Source organism: Ictidomys tridecemlineatus, chromosome 11 (assembly GCF_052094955.1).
Source record: "Ictidomys tridecemlineatus isolate mIctTri1 chromosome 11, mIctTri1.hap1, whole genome shotgun sequence".
Classification (NCBI taxonomy): Eukaryota; Metazoa; Chordata; class Mammalia; order Rodentia; family Sciuridae; genus Ictidomys; species Ictidomys tridecemlineatus.
Window position 1 is genome coordinate 77,614,534 of NC_135487.1, and position 17,303 is coordinate 77,631,836.

General features: G+C 36.0%; 1 protein-coding gene across 2 annotated transcripts in view; it reads left to right on the forward strand.

The window, feature by feature from the left end:
- The window catches only part of Abcd3 (ATP binding cassette subfamily D member 3), an 86,425-nt gene extending 79,429 nt beyond the window's left edge, over positions 1–6,996 (forward strand). For both annotated transcript variants that reach the window (XM_005327707.5, XM_078026779.1), the window contains 3 exons: positions 842–946; positions 3,837–3,893; positions 5,390–6,996. In XM_005327707.5, coding sequence (XP_005327764.1) covers positions 842–946; positions 3,837–3,893; positions 5,390–5,467 — 240 coding nt within the window. In that variant the 3' untranslated portion in view covers positions 5,468–6,996. The remainder of the gene's footprint in view (positions 1–841; positions 947–3,836; positions 3,894–5,389) is intronic.
- The last annotated feature ends 10,307 nt before the right edge of the window (positions 6,997–17,303 follow it).

Here is a 17,303-nt window from a genome sequence, read left to right on the forward strand (position 1 = left end):
ATTGTTGGGGTCAGATGACAAATTGAAATATCTGTGGACAAAGGATCATCATTAACAGTTTTCATAAAATAAAATAAATGTGAGAAAGTGTTCAGTATTCCTGATAATCTAAAAAATATAGAGTATTACAGTCCTGATGTTAATTTTCATTTATAAAATTATCAAAGGCTTTTAAAAATGAACATACCCAGTATTGACAACAGAGACATAAAATGGGCACACTAAAAACTGTTGGTGCCTATGCAGTGGCATATGCTTATAATCCCAGTGGTTTGGGAGGCTGAGGCAGGAGGATCACAAGTTCAAAGCCAGCCTCAACAATTTAGTGAGGCCCTAAGCAACTTAGACCCTGTCTCAAAATAAAGGGCTGAGGATGGGGATGTGGCCCAGTTGTTAAGTGCCCCTGAGTTCAGTTCCCTGGTACCAAAAAAAAAAAAAAAAAAAAAAAAGGTGGAAATAGCAATTTGTATCATTATTTAAGCAACCAACCAAATGTTTAAAAAAGAGATTTTTTTTTTTTTTTTGCTCTTAAGTCAACTACTGTCTAAATTCTAAGATTTGGTTAAGGTATACTGCCCTCTAATCTTGTTTGCTTAATGAACTTTATTTCACTCTTAGCAATAAATTATTCCCCATGTACTATATTTTCTCCTTTAAGATGACATTAAAAACAATTAGCTTTATTTGTATTGTTTCTATTTCTGGGAAGTAGAATTTTTGAGTTAGAATAATTTTCTTACTTTATAGGAATCCAAAATGCATATTTAATTAAAACAAATTTACCTTATCAGTTTTAAGTTTGCATGTGTTTACACAAATTATTTCCTTTTTTGTGCTTCAGATGGCAAGATTATTTTATCATAAACCCCAGTTTGCCATTTTGGATGAATGCACAAGTGCAGTCAGTGTGGATGTGGAAGGCTACATTTACAATCATTGTCGGAAGGTGAGTGTCACAGGTTCTTGGAGGGTCTATGTCCCCTTCCCATTTGCTATGTCCAGCCAAATATGTATCCAAAGAGAAGAATCCAAGTTAGTAAGTAACAGAATTGCTATCAAAAGATGATGTCTTGCTTAAAGAATTGTAAACAAATGTTTGAATCTGTTTCCCCTTTACCTCATTACTTACACTAAGAGTTAACAAACTGATCATTTCTTAGATTGTTCAGTTAACTTCACCTGAACATGATTTAGTTTTTATCAGGAAAGATCAATAGTAATCGTTTGGCAGTTTTTAATGTATCCATTTTATTCTTTGTCCTGGGAAATATTTTCCCAAACTTCTAGTGAACAAATCTGAGTCTTGTTTACACTGCCATTCGTGAATAATTACCACCATCTGTTAGATTTTTGAGAACAAGAATAACATTTTCTGTTTTACAGTTTCTTTGTAAATTAATGAGGTACAAGAGTATTTTAACATCTTATTCATGTTCTTTAAGAGTTTATAGTAGGGGCTGGGATTGTGGCTCAGCAGTGGAATGCTTGCCTAGCACAGGCGGGACCCGGGTTCGATCCTCAGCACCACATAAAAAAATAAAAGGCATTGTGTTGTGTCCATCTACACCTAAAAAAATAAATATTAAAAAAGCGTTTATTAAATAAAAAAGGTTATGTTGCGCATATATATATATATATGTATATACGCACAGACATACAAATACTTGATACGTGTGTATATGTGTGTGTTTGTGTCTATGTATAAATATATAAAATAAATACATATATAATGAATTCCTACTAATCAAACTGTGGTCACAGATCAGCAACATCAGCATTGTTTAGGTGTTTGTTAGAAATGAAGAATCTCATTTTGTTACTACATAGTAACAAAATCCCCAGCTGATTCAAATGCACATGAAAGTTTGAGAAGCATTAGTGTAATGATGAAAAAATGAATTTGCTATATATTCCTCTTTTTAGGAAGATTTTAACTACTGATTTCATTTCTTTAATGCTTTATTTTTTATTCTTGAATCAGTTTTAGTAAAGTAATTTTTATGCAGTTCTTCACATTCCTTTTCAGTTTTTGTAGGTATTAGAGGTATTTGTGGTATTCTCTTATATATAAAACCATATAGTCTGTATTTGTTCATATGATATGGAGACTTTTCACTAGTAATTTTGACTATGTGGTTCCTGTTATGTTTTAGTTATAGACTGTCTCTACATAAAATTGTATGAATTCTATAAAACACAAATTCTATTTAAAAGAAAAAAAGTTTATATGCAGCTTCAATGATTGTTTACATTTATAACATTTAAACATGAATAGACAGAAAATGAGGTGTGATCTCCTTAAGCTTAGAGCTCTTTTACAGCTACATTACCAATACAAATTCACCAATTGAATTTAGACAAAACTTAAGCACAATTTAGAATTTGTGCCATTTTGCTGAGAGTAAGCCACTGGTATGGAACTTAATTATGGAAAGATAAAATCTGAAGTTTTCAGATCTTTTAGGCTCAATTTTGCTATTATATTTTGGCTTAAGTTATTCTCATGTAAAGAATGCCTACATTAAGTAGAAATCTAATTCAGTTATTGTAGAAACATGAACAAATATAATATCTGAAACGAATTTTAAAAATCAGATTAGTATACATTTGAAATGCACATTTTTAATACTGTTAATAAACTTATTTTATCATGCAATTCATAACCATTATTCACAAGACACCTAGATTTGTGGCATATTATAAGTTTTAAGTGAAACCACTTTGTGCCAGCAGAAGGTAAGTACAAATTTGGGCACTGAACTCTCATGGTAGAAATGATCTAGAATAAACTTAGACTAATTTTTAAAAATTATCAAAATGAAAGTAAAAGTTACAAATCATGGGACATATGCTTGAAACCCATATACATGTATCTGTCAGCTTTGAAAGGTCTCTTGAAAAACAGTGACGTAGAGCAGAGTTTCTCATCCTCAGCCCTGTTGGCATGTTGGCTGGATAATTCTCAGGGCTCTTCTGTGTATTGCCATGTGTAGCAGCATCTCTGACTTCTACCCATTAGATGGCAGTAGTGCTCTCAGTTGTGACAACTAAGTATGTCTCCAACATTGTCAAATGTCACTGGAGGGACAAAAAGCACTCCTTGGTTGAAAACCACTGATTCAGAGCAGCAACAGTTGTATCTATTAGTGTTTTCTTGAAAATTTGAAGTGCAAAACTATAAATCCTTATTTTCAGTCTGAAATTCAGAGAGCTCTTAAAACTAGAACATTTCTCATTAGTTTTGTAATAGCTCATTAGATAATAAAACCTGGTCTAACAAAAAATACTTAAACTTTTGTTTCACTTAATTTCAGTGTTCATATATATTGCTATAGAAACATTCATGTGTAATTATAGAATTCTGCCTCAGAACCTTCCTGAGGAGGGGTGTTAAATAATAGATTTCCAAAATCTGAATTCCAAGACACATTGTAAAATAAGAGTTTTGATAGGAGATTATTACCCTGCATTTGAGAAGCAAGTTGACTACAGACATTGCTGTGGTGACTTAATTTTTCTTGATTTTTGATCTTTTGTTATTTTTATTATTGTCAGATTATCTTTTCACATATTTTCATGATAATTTGAAAATGTGCTAGGAGATATGTTTTCAACCTAAAACAATATAATGCACTTTATGCCAGTTTAGTTTTTTTGAGTGATTGATGACCATTGCTTTCTATTACCAAAAAACATTTAGCATCCTTGTAAATTTTTCTTATTGACATTGATTTTTACTATAGCCATGGAAGGTAGTTATCTTAAAAGCTTAAATATGTGTACTAGTTTAGTTTTTGACTTGTTAATATAAACTTCAGCCATTTTCGTTTCACTAGGTTGGCATTACGCTCTTCACCGTGTCACACAGAAAATCTCTTTGGAAACACCATGAGGTTTGTATTTCTTTCATTGTATGGTGGGACAGTGAAAGCTTACTTTATTTAAATATGTGAGTTGGAATGAATATAGTTTTAGATTTTATGGTATATATTCTCTAAATAATATGCACCTTAAGGAAAAAAGGTGGTTTTATTTCAATTTTATAAAAACAATAGGACTTTCTTAGACATTATTGTAGTTGTCAGTTTTGAAAGCTACAAGGTGTATAAACAGTCTTAGTTATATGTGACAGACACTGGTTCTCTTATATTAAAACCAGTAATACTTGCAAAATACTGTCACAAATATAGTTAAGTTTTTCTTATCATCCAATATTGACCTGGGGAAAAATCTTAAGAAAAATTAAATGGCAAAAAATGTAGAGCATTTTTAGTAGAGGACTACTAGGGGGAAATTAAATATTTCTTGCTTTCATTCCTAAATAATGAACAAACTTTGATTGAAAGAAGATTGGAGAAAAATTGGAACAATGGTAAAGGTATCCTGTCCTAGGGATATTGCCTGATTAAGTGCCATTTGTTGCCAGGCTCAGGGCTGAGTGTCATGAGGAATGCAAATTACTGTTTTTACCTTTAGGAACCATATGGCTTAGGGCTGGCACATGCCCGGTGGTAGACTGCTTGCCTGGCATGCACAAAGCTCTGGATTCAATCTCAGCACCACAAAAAGAAAAGGTTGAGATGATAATATAAAGTGACCTATATGAAATAATAAAATGCAGTGCACTTCTACATAGCTGTATGGATTCTAGTTTTTGTTATCTTAAGAAATATCATAATTTGTCCATTTTCCATAATTGAATGAGAAATTGAGTAACTAGAAATCAAAGTTTAAAATATATCAAAGCCTTTGTGTTTTCTTCAAAATTATAGCCATAGGACATGGACACATCTTATATTTTACCTTACCTCCTCTTTTGAAGGTATAAGCAAATAACAAAACAACTATCAGGCCAATGATCATGTGAAGAGGGAAACACAGAGTTGGAATATAAAGGCCAGAATAACTAAAACATAGCAATGCAAAAAAATGGAAAACGAAAAACTTTTTATAAATAAGAAGTATGTAAATAAAAAATTACTAAGTAACAACAAAGCTTTGTAATTGCTGTCCTGTCTTTAGGGTAGGTTATTTAGACATTATATAGCCCTTTTTAAGTAAAAACAACAAGCGAAAAACATTAGAGATTCTTGCAGATTTTAAAAAAAAAAAAAAAACCAAGCAAGCAAAAAAACCCATAAAGTTATTCTGAGCTGATCTAGGAAATCAGGTAAAAAAGAAGACAGCCCTACTGAGCAGTCAGGGAGTGGCACAGGTCAGTCTACTGGTAGCTCCAGATCCTTGGTGCTTGAAGTATGGAAACATTCTAATTTGCGGGATGCATGTGGATTTGGTTACCTAAAAAGAATGTGAAAGCCTATATTTTATTCTTATAAAGAAAAGCACTATGTATTTTCTTAGTTACTGATTTTTCCCTTCTTTCCCATAGTACTACCTACATATGGATGGCAGAGGCAATTATGAATTCAAACAGATCACAGAAGATACAGTTGAGTTTGGCTCTTAGAGAAATCCAAAGTAACTGTACCTGCTTCAATGAAATCAAATAATTACAGAATACTCTTAGAAATACAAAGTGCATTGTAAAATAAAGTTGAGCTTGTTTTTTTTAAAAAAAAAACAAAACAACGAATTAACTAGATAAAGTGTAATTGAGGACATATTAAAACATTTAATATTATATAGGATATTGCTAATTGTGTATATGTTGGTTTAATTATTAATATGTACTAAGAATGTCCTTATTCTTGTGGTTAAAAACCTGCCTAAATTAAATTGGGCTTAAATCAGTGTAATCTGATTCATCCTGGGATGTAAACCATTTGAAGTCAGCTAATCTGACTTTTATGGCTCTGTCTTTTCCTTCAATGAAGAGCCCTGTTTAAAACTGGGGTCATCTCTTGTCCAGTTCAAACGAAGTAGTCTTGAGTTTCATTTTCTTGTGCCCATGGTAATGGGAACCAAACGAATCACAGTATATTCTTAAAATGTATGACATCTCTTTGCTTAATGGCATTTATCACACAGTGGCAGATTTCTTTTGCTGCCAATTATACTCATTCCTTATATATGCCTTGGGGTGCATTTGACCCCAAGAGAGCCATTTGGACTTTCTTAAGTTAAATAATAAATGTGCCCTTCTCAATCTGCTGGATTGAGTTGTTTTGAGGGTTCTTTGTGGTGATGTAATGAAAGTGTATGTATAGTCTTGCCTAGAAGGGATGGTTCCTACATGTCACACCTAGTCTTCCCAATGTTTGGGATATTAAAATGCAAAGTTCTTACATGTCAAGCTCGAGGTCTTATAAGCAGTTTAGATCTTGAAGAAAATTGGACAGATTTGTGTGTTAGGAGCCTACTCTTTAGAAGCGTGGTGGTCATATGGCCTTAGACTCCAGGTGAGCCATAGGAATGCACCACGTGAAGCAATGCACTGAGTATGCAGGGCCATCACAGTCTCTGACCGTAATTTTATTTTGAAGAATATGTTAAAAATTATCACGCACATGGGTGAATTATGTTTCCTAGGTACTGGTTTATCTCTGAATCTTGAATAACTTTTTCACATTTGGGTTATTATATTAAAACTATTCTAAATGAAGTTCAGTTCACCAAACCAACATTAATGATTACATGTATTATTTGCACAAGGAGAACTGAATCTGAGTATAATAAGCTAGACATGAATCAGTTTTATCAATGTGGGTTTGGAAAGGGGCATTTTATAATCTTGTTTCTGCAACTGGTTTTATTTTTTGCAAAATTAACTAAAATCACTGACTACCGAAGTAAACTTGATGTACTGATTACATAATACATAACATTCAGTTTTTACCACTTCTCTTTAGCAAACTTGTATACTTATTTTCTGTTCAGATTAAAAAAAAAATCAGATACCCTATACAACCTTTGCTTGTTTTTTTTTGTTTGTTTGTTTATTTTTTTTTATTCTGGTATCTAAATACTGGTGGTTCATGCATAGTTCATATAGTCTTGATTTGAAAAAAACAAAAATAAATTAACATTCAGAAAGTACATGTCTCTTTTTACAGTTTTGTTGAATTTGGTTTGTATGTGCATTCGTTTCTTTTTTAGAAAATCCTAATAAAATTTTCAGTGTACTTCACAAATGCTACTAAATACCTAGGAGACCTTGGCGCCCTAGGAAAGATTTTAAGACCCAGAAAGTGCAGATTTTCAGATTTCTGGGCTGCCTTAAATCTGCTAATGGAAGTGTCCTCCTGGATGTCTCCTGATTCCTTTTGTGATAGATTCTTGCCATCAAAAGGGAGGGGGGTCTTCTTTTTTCAATTTAACAAATATAGTGCCTCATCATTCAAGGTATAGAGGAAGAGCCTTCTGGAGAATCAGTGTACATTAACATGATGAGGTTCTCTGAAGGTCTAAGATGAAGAAAACCATTGTTTCCAAAACATGATTGCACAGTGTAACATCTTTCTCTACATAATTCCTAGGACCATCTTCTACACACTACATTGAGAAATAGCAATTTAATCTAAAGAATAAAAAATAAGAACTTTAGTCCATGAGAAGCATTCTGCAAACTAAATATGTCACTTTGTATGCTAACATCCTACCTTTTTTTTTTTTTTTTGGTACTGGGGATTGAACCCAGTGGCACTTAACCATGAGCCACATCCTCAGCCCTTTTTATTTAGAGACAGGGTCTCACTGAGTTGCTCAGGGCTTCACTAAGTTGCTGAGGCTAGCTTTGGACTCCTGATCCTCCTGCCTCAGCCTCCTGAGAGGCTGGGATTACAGCCATGCACCACCATGCCTGGCCCTCTACTTTTTATATAGTGAGAAAATATGTATGTAAATGACCATGGTGGTTTGATAAAATAAAATATGTCCAAGGTTTGTCTCTTTCCCTCTCTTCTAGAGATTAACATTTGCCTTATACAACTGTGACAATCTTATAGCAACCGTCATTTCCACGTGTAATTTTTTAACTTTGAAATTTGGTATTTAAAACCATAGTTTGTGCCTAAAAGCAGAGTGTATTTTCTTCTGTCAGATAGACTTTAGCATTGTTGATTTTAGGAAGTCGTTTACTTTTTAAAAAACCTACATTAGTAATTTTTCCTTTGTGAAGGATTGAAATGTTCTTTTTTTATACATATCATGAGCTTGTCACTTTTATTTTTTATTTTATTTTTTTTAGCTTGTCACTTTTAAAAGAAATCTAATATTAAAAACCTGAGAAGCAGTTACTTATACCCACTAAGAGCAACTATTTTTAATTCTTAATTGGGGGTAATTCTTAATTTTTTTTAACAGTATGCCCGTAGCTATTGATTGATTTATTAATTTTAAACATTTCCTACCACCCATGTTTCTTCTACATTCTCCCTTTTGAATTAAATCATTTTAAAAGTTTGTAAACATTTTATTGCAGTACATATGCCAAAAAATTCATAAATTTGAGCTCAGTGAATTCTTAAGAAAATGTACTTTTTCAGAAGGTAAGGTATAAATAACCACCCCTCCAGCTCCCTTTATGTCTTTCCAATTCTTAGCCCCCAACTTCTATCACATAAACCAGTTTTGCTTGGTTTTGTATTTGATGTATATTAGATAGCCTTTCACTTATGATTTTGTTCTTTCAGTGTTGTGAGACTGAGCCATTGTGACAGTAGTTCCTTTGTTTATTGCTGTATAGTATTTAAACACATGAATAGGCCCTTACTTTTCATTCAGCCATTACCATTTTTGGTTTGGAGCTATTAAGAACAGTCTTTGTAAACATTTTAAATGTCTGGGCACATGGATCATTTTTGGAATGGAATATGCTCATCTTTGTAGTATACTGCTTAAGTTGTTCTTTTATACTCCATGAGAAGTGTAGAAGAACTCCAGTTTTCCCAGCCCTTGCTAATTCCTTGATATTGTCAGTGTTTTGTTTAGACTTATGTGTCTTTAGTCACCAGGTTAATCATTGTGGATTCACACATCCCCAGCCCATCATATTTTTATTTTGAGACAGGGTCTTACTAAGTTTCTTAGTGCCTTGATAAATTACTGAGGGTGACCTAGAACTTGTGATCCTCCTGTCTTGGCCACCTGAGCCACTGGGATTACATGTGCCACTATGCCCAGCTCACATACTCTACGGTGTGGTTGATATTCTCCGTGGTGAAGATCTTTATTACCTCCCCTTGAACCTGCAGTCTTTGGTAACTTCTTTTGGTAAGTTCAGGTACTCGAGTGGCAGACAAAAGATGAGATCATGAGGAGTTGGACATTCACCTAGAGGTGTGAGTCCCCTCTACCTTGGCTGCTGTCCAAGCACAGGGTTGTTGCATGAGAGAGGAAATCCCTCCTAAGAGATACCTTCCAGAGCTGGTGGCTCTGTCTGTTGGAGATGTCAGAATTTGAGTTTGGCACCAGCAAGCTTTGGGATGATGGTGCTAGCCCACTGTGAAGAAGTATATATGGGGCCTCTCTGACCCACTTATAGACTATTTTTGCAGCCAATATAATGCAGAAGTTCTCGATAATTAGACAGTTAAATAATTTAACAATCAATTTACTTTCTGAAGAATATGTAGTATTGTTCTGTAGCACCAAGAAGAGAACAACATTCCTTTCCTACTTTTTCCCTCTAAGTCTGATTTTCATTTTCTTAAACCTTGCCTTTTCTGCAGTAATTATAACAGTAATTCTCTATCATCTCCAGTTGTGCCATCTATTGCCTCACTGTTGTGTTGCCCTCTGGAGATGTTCTTCCAGCCCTCTGTCCTGGACTTTAGGCTGGTGGTGCTGCATGCTGAAGTGTCAGCCCTACTCTGAGCTTGCTCCCTGGATCTCTAGGTTCCTTAGTTGACCATGTCTTGCAACAACTTCCTGGAAAAGAGGGCAGGGGAAGGAAAAAGCTTGTACATTTGAAAATATCCATAGTCTGTTGTATATGTGGAAAGTGCAACTGGGATAAATCTAATTTGAAGATGATTTCTCCTTAAATATTTTTATTGTCCTCTTATATTTTTATTTTTCATGTCCAATCTACTGTTGAGAAGTTTCAGTATATTGATTCTTCTTTGCACATGATGATTATGATTACCACTACTACTATTTCTCATCCTTCCTTTGACCCTTCCTATCTTAGTGTCTCTTCCCTGCCTTCCAAGAATACTCGATGCCCCATCTGGCAAGTCCTGATGCCTTGAGGCTCTGAGGAGCTCCTTGGTGGCAAGTTAATTTTCCTCCCTTTTATTCCTGTGCAAACGTAAGATGTGGAGTAACATCTCCCATTTTGTCCCTAAGGAATTAAACCTTTTGTATTTGCTTAATATTCTTATTGTAGAGTGTTGGGCACATGTTTCATTTATAAGGAAAGGAGAAACATGTTTCATTTATAACCAGAAGTTCACAAAGACTCTGAAGTCCCTGTGTTCTTTTTATATAAAAGATTGGTTATTCGCATTAAACAGTTTAATATATTTAAGAAAACTAAAATAAATAAAGGGCCTCAATTCTGGGGTGTTCTTTAGACTGTCACTTTCACAGTTATTATTTAGAGCTGACTCAGGATGTTTAATTTCTTAGAACTTCCTGTTGGTGCAGGTGAAACTCCTTTTGGAAGTTCTTGAATGGAAGAGCTCAGTGATCTGATTATTATGGTTCAATTTAAAAACGGACAGTCATCCTAAATGAAAAAAAATAAGTTATAGCCAGTACTTTAAAAATTTTTTTTGAAACATTAATTGTCCCCATTCTTTTTTTTAATCCAAACTCATTTTGCTAAATGACTGACTTTGGAATGCCTGAGGCAACAAAATGTCCAAACTTCATCCAACACACTCTTCTGTACTGTCTATGCCCAAGGTGCTGCTTGATGCACAAGCACCTTCCCTTCTTGGAACACTTCACTCTCTTTCCCTCTTTTTCTGGTGAACTGTGTCCTTCAGCTGAGATTTTAGAAAACTCAAGTCCAAGTTAGATACAAATTACTTCAAACACTCTGCTTTCTCTATCATAACATTATCTGCTATTATAATGACTTATATGACATTTTGCTCTAAAATATGTAAGCTCCATAAGAGCTGAGGGTATAGCTGTGATATTTTAATAAAATCCATAATGTCTGGCACATAGTAGATATTAATACTAGAATAAGTGAATTCAAGTACATAAGCATGATTCTTGGCAAGGAAATCACAATCCAGAAATGGGACTCCAACAGGTGAATGACTGCTGTATGAGGTTAAAAATTGTACTAGATAGAACAAAGGGGCAAAGGGGAGGAAGGGGAAGGGAGGGGGAATAGGGGTAGGAAAGACGGTGGAATGGGATGGTCATCATTACCCTCAGTAAATGTATGAAGACATGAAGGATTTGACTCTACTTTGTGTACAACCAGAGATATGAAAAATTGTGCTCTATATGAGTAATATGAATTGTAATGCATTGTTATATATAACAAATTAAAATTTTTAAAAAATATTAAAGAGTTGTAAGAGTGTAGCAAGCAATTAGTGAGGGTGCAATGGGAATCCACCAGTGGAGAGCTCTCTTGAGACCTAAGAAGCAAACAGTTTTAAAGGTGGGACCCAATGATCACTGGAATCAAGCAGGAAAATTTGTGATCTATAGAAAGGTGTTTATTAAGGCAGCGGTGCTCAAAGTATTGCCTCTGGGAAATGTGTAACATTTGCAATATGATCAGGACTCTCTTTTTGGCATGGATTAACAATTGGCTGATAAAATTTAATAAATGACATCTTCTTGTTAAATCTATGCAATTTCTGTCCATTGATGGCATGTCTGTCTCACTTCTCCATCCCACTTCCCCCACCACCTTTGTGAAGGAAATCAAGGTGGTTGGTGTATATACAAATCATCTGGAAAGTGCAGATTCAGATTCAGTAGGTCTGGGTGGGGCCCTTGATGTCCATTTCTAACTAGCTGTCAAATGGTACTGAAACAACTGTCTCAGGCCATACTTCAAGTAGCAGCATCTGGAGTGGCTCCTCCAGCTGTGGGCTGAAGTGACCGTTGCAGGTAGAGTTGCAGAAACCTGGAAAAGATTGTCTGGTTCAATTATTCCAACCACCCCTTCACTCATGTTCCTCATTCTAAACTATTTATAGGTATGGTATTTTGGCATTAATTTGTGACTCCTTTAGACTGTTTTATAATCCAGTCTATGAATTTTCTGGTTAATCCATTTTGTTCCATCATCCCAAATAGGGAATGCCTATAAAATTTCAAATTGAGCAACAAATATACCACTTGGTAGTTTTTTGAATAATGATTATATATTTGGACATGTATTCATTTGAGAAAGTAAGGGATGAATGATTAGGGCATTTGAAACATCTTTAAATTCACTGGGGAAATGGCATGAACTTTGCTGCAAAAGTTACTTCTAACTGTTCAACTGAACAAAATGTTTCATACATAACTGATATGTAATAAATGCACCCAGGAAAGTATTTTCTAGAACTATGTTGTCATTTTATTTGGAGGAACAAACTGTATTTCAAATTATCTGATTCTATATATTGTTCCAGTGTCCTATTTATAGGACAATATCTATTTTTGCTCTTAATGATAATAAGGAATATATAAACTCTAGATTATGATTTGCAACCTATTTTAATGCGCCTTGTGTCAATTTTGTTGAAATATTTGCAGAATTGGAAACTTGGGACTTAAAGGGTTTTAAGTTGTATACTATTCTGAGGAACTGAAGATGGCACCATAATTTTAAGTGATCAAGTTCACTTCCAGCCCAGATGCTGTTAATAATGGAGGAAATATTTCCTGCCCCTTGAGGGTAATGTCTCTTCTTTGACCTGAAGTATACTTGGAAAACACAAATTACTATGCAAGATGTTTCATGACTCTTTGGTTGTTGGTTTTTAAGTATCAGGAATCTTTCTCATAAAGTTTTTTTTAGATCCCTATTTTAAAGTGTATTCATCTTTGTATTGCAATTTTTCAGTTTTACAATTCTTGGATTCTTTTCCTTTTTGTATTTTTTCATATCCCCTAGTAAAAATCCCCTTTTAAAAATTGTTAATTATTAAAGCTCTAATAAAATAATCACAGAATTTAGATTAAAAGAGGCTGAAGATTTTTATACCATTTTGCTTAAACTTTCTTGAAAGAGTTCTTGCTCTTTGCAACAAGGAAAATTTTAACAGACCTATGTGTGACAAACCTTCATAAGGAGTGTGCAGTCTGTAGATGGAGGATCTTGTTTGTGCTTTTCTGCACAGAGAATTTGTCTTGGCTTTAGAAGTGATTGTGTTCTGAACTCTCCATGGGACTGGGGATGCCAGATTTGGTCTATACCTACTTCCAGCCTCTTTGCAGTAAACAGGAAAGAAGATTACCATCAAACAGGGAGGAGAGGTGGGAGGGAATGGGAGAGAAGGGGAATTGCACGGAAGATAGAAGGAGACCTGCATTGTTATACAAAAATACATATAAGAGGATGTGAGGGGAAGGGGGAAAAAAAGAGAGAGAGAAATGAGTTATGTAGATGGGATAGAGAGAAGGGAGGGGAGGGGAGGGGGGATAAGAAAGGGATAGGAAGGGCAGCAGAATACAACAGACACTAGTATGGCAATATGTATAAACGTGGCTGTATAATCAATGTCATCCTGCAATCTGTACACATGGGAATAATAAGAATTCATACCCCATTTGAATCAAATGTATGATATATGATATGTCAAGATCAATGTAATGTTTTGAGCAACTAATAAATTTCTGATGTTTAAAAAAAAAAACAGGAAAGAGATATGGTAGTGAAGACGAGTTTCCTCTCTTTCTGGACAATCTGAAAAGGCAGGACTAAGTACATAGACAAGAGATTTAAAAGAGACATGGCAACAAGTAGCAATAAGGGTCCCCTGCCCCAGCTCACCATCCCTAGACACAAGGATTTCCTTACTAGAAGGAAAAGTTGGTGGGGAAACGGAGTGAGGTAGAGGGCAAGAACAGCAGTAGTGGGGTTGTGGACGTTGACACAACTCCAACGAAAAGGGATCTTTACTGGTGAAATCATCAAATTGCTGGGAATGGTTTCTACTGTCTGGTAGAAAGGGAGACTAAATTAAAAATTAAGTGTTAGAAAATGAAGCATGTTATGGTTACTGTGTACATGGACTGTGTACCCATTTGTACTATTATGGCGTCCTTGTGTGTGGGAAGTCATACAAACCCATAGCTTTGGATCAGGGGGTAAGCAGCTCAATAGTGAAGGGCTGGGTGGTTGCCTAGAATGCTGACAAAGGAGAGCTGGGGGAAAGCCTATGGAAGATTGTATATAGTGGGAGGTGTGGAGTCACTATTGGTCAGCAGGGGTGAGAGAGAAAAACCAGTCACAGTAAGGGAGAGGAGGGCAGGGTAGAACCTGTAGACACCTCTGCATTTGTCTCTTCTAACCATGCTAACCTTGTAATGGCTCCTGCATCACTTCTGTCTGAATTCTGTGCAGAGATCCTTTTTGGGATCTAATCTAGAATGACTAAGAAGAGGATTCTGGAAAACATGGTTCCAGATTAGCCAGATTGCCACATAATAACCTTCCCTCCACTATCATAGAACCAACCCTCTTGGAAAGTTGAGAGCAGTACCCTTAAAGACAGAATTTATATTTTAAAAGGATTACTCTGGTTGGTATGAGAAAAATGGACTGTAGGAACGAACTGTGTCAACAGGGAGGCCAGCTAGGAGGCTACTGCCTTATCTAGTAGGAGAGAAAAGTGACTTGAAGCAGAGAGAGCAGAGGAGGAGTTGACTGTTGGAATTGGAACATACTTTAAAAATGGAGCTAGCATCTTGATTGATGGATTGAAAGCAGCAGTGTCAGGGATGGCACCAAAAATCTTGGCCTGAGCTGTGGGTGCAGCTGTTGGTGAAATAGGAAAGATAGGGGCTGGGGTTGTGGCTCAGCGGTGGAGCGCTTGCCTAGCACATACGAGGCGCTGGGTTCTATCCTCAGGACCCCATAAAAATAAATAAATAAAATAAAGGTATCGTGTCCAACTACAACTAAAAAATGTTTTTTAAAAATGGGAAAGATAGGGAGATAAATGGTTTTGGGGTCAGGAGAAATTAAAAATTTCTCTTTGGAAATACTGAGATGACAATGCCTGTTAGATACCAAGTAAAGATGTTGTGGATGAAGTTCTACCTACAGTGCAATTCTGGAGTTTGGGAAGGAAGCTGGGGGTGGGGTGCATTTGGGAGCCAATAGTATATAGATGTTATGGGTGTGTAGTGTGAGAGAGCTGGATAATAGAACATGGGCTTGGCTGTGTTGCCCAGAGAGGGATCATTGAAGAGTGGGATCAAGTGCTAAGAGAATCCACCATTTAGAAGTTGGAAAGCAGAGGGTGGTGTCCAGGAAGACATAGGAAATAAGAAGATCTAGGTTAGGGCTTTTACAGAGTAAGGAAGACTGCTTCCTTCCTTCCTTCCTCCCTCCCTCCCTCCCTCCCTCCCTCCCTCCCTCCCTCCCTCCTTCCTTCCTTCCTTCCTTCCTTCCTTCTTTCTTTCTTTCTTTCACACATAACAATAGTAGAATGTATTACACTCATTATTACCCATTTACAGCACAATTTTTCGTAACTCTGTATATAAAGTATGTTCATGCCAAATTATGCCATTATACATGCACTCTCTTTTTTGCATTACAATTCTTAATACACATATATACCACAGTTTATCATTTTCTCTGATTGTATATAAGATATATTGACATCAAATTCAAATCTTCATACATGTTTTTTATATAAAGATGGGAGGAAGATTATTTCTAGATAAGATTGCTTCTTTAAGATAGGAAATAATACACTATGTCTGTATTCTGACATACTGATCAGATAATAAGGGAGATACTTAGAATGCTGGAAGGGGAATGCTTTTGGAGTAAAGTCATTAAGTAGTTGAGAAGGCATGAAAATGGCATGTTATTTTCCATTGTAAATTTACATTCCAGGGACCTTCTTCCTTTGTGTTTATATGGCATGGTCAGTGCTTATACAGCATCACCCAAGTTTGCTTAAACAACTCATCAGATATGTGCAGTGAAAAGTCCATGGGTAGGGGCTGTGGGAAGGGCTTTGTCTAGCTGTTTGGTGATGTCACCAAAGATTTAGCTTGTTATCATCACTCTGTGAGACTCTCCGACACGTCAGCTCCTTTAAAAGCTGGTCCCAAAATGACTGCTTAAGCTCTGGGGGCCCCATGTTTCTTCCCAGTGTTTATCAAAAAGGAGAGCGTCCCTCCATTCCCAGAAAGGCTCTGAGTCTCACTCTTCTTAGAGATAGTCAGGTCGTGTGCCTAACCCATTTCTGCAGCCATAGAGAGGAAATGTGCTGATTGACAAAGCCAGAATCACCCAGATCCCAGGTGGAAAAGCAAGGGCTATGGGAAAGAACTAATATCCACCCAAAGCTGAATAAATGAATGAAATTCACTTTGTAACTGTAATGCACCTTCTTGGGAAATGCTTGGAAGAAAGGAATGTTAAATAGACATTTCCTAGAACAGGTAAGGAAGGCATTTGGGACTGAGTTTATCATTTGATGGATACAGATAATTGTTTATTTAATCGACAGTTATTTAGGTTACAGGCTATCAACCATAACTAAGCTAAAATATGGATTTCATGAGTATTGGTTTCTTATATAAAAGCCAAGTTTAGTCAGTAATCTAAGATGGAAAACTATCTCTTCAAAGCATGTATGTTTACTAACAATTAGGTTTATGAGGCATGTTACAGGCCAGGTAATGAAGTATACTTTGGCTCACCAGAGGACAGTAGTTTCTGGATACAAGTATGGTTTTCTGCTCCAGTGCAAATTAATTGCACTGTTGGTTTTAGTAGCAGCTAAAAGGAGAGGTGTGGCAGCCGGAGGAGTGGTTAATGTTTGCAATGTGGAAGCTCTCTGAGCCTCGTGGTTCAGCCTCATTCAGGTTTATAATGAATTCCTTCCCTGTGAACAGCCAGATACTCACCTCATTAGTACCCAGACCTGCTTTCAGCCTGCCAAAACTTTCTACAGTGGGATAATTCAAATTCCTTAGATTATGAAGCCTGGGAATTGCATAATGCTATAATTATTCCTGGCAGGGAAGTGCCTGGTTAGTTAGACACCCACTCCTGTAGCTTGCTGTACTATTGTGGGGTACACCGAGTTCTTTGTCCTGGCCCATGTGAGCAGGAACTCAAGATAATGGTGCATGTACCCTCCTCTGAGGACATGAACCCATACCTGGGTCCTCTCTCTTGTTCACTCTGCTTTCAAAGTGCAACAAAATGCTGCACCATTCAGCATAGGCAGCGACTGATAATGGTA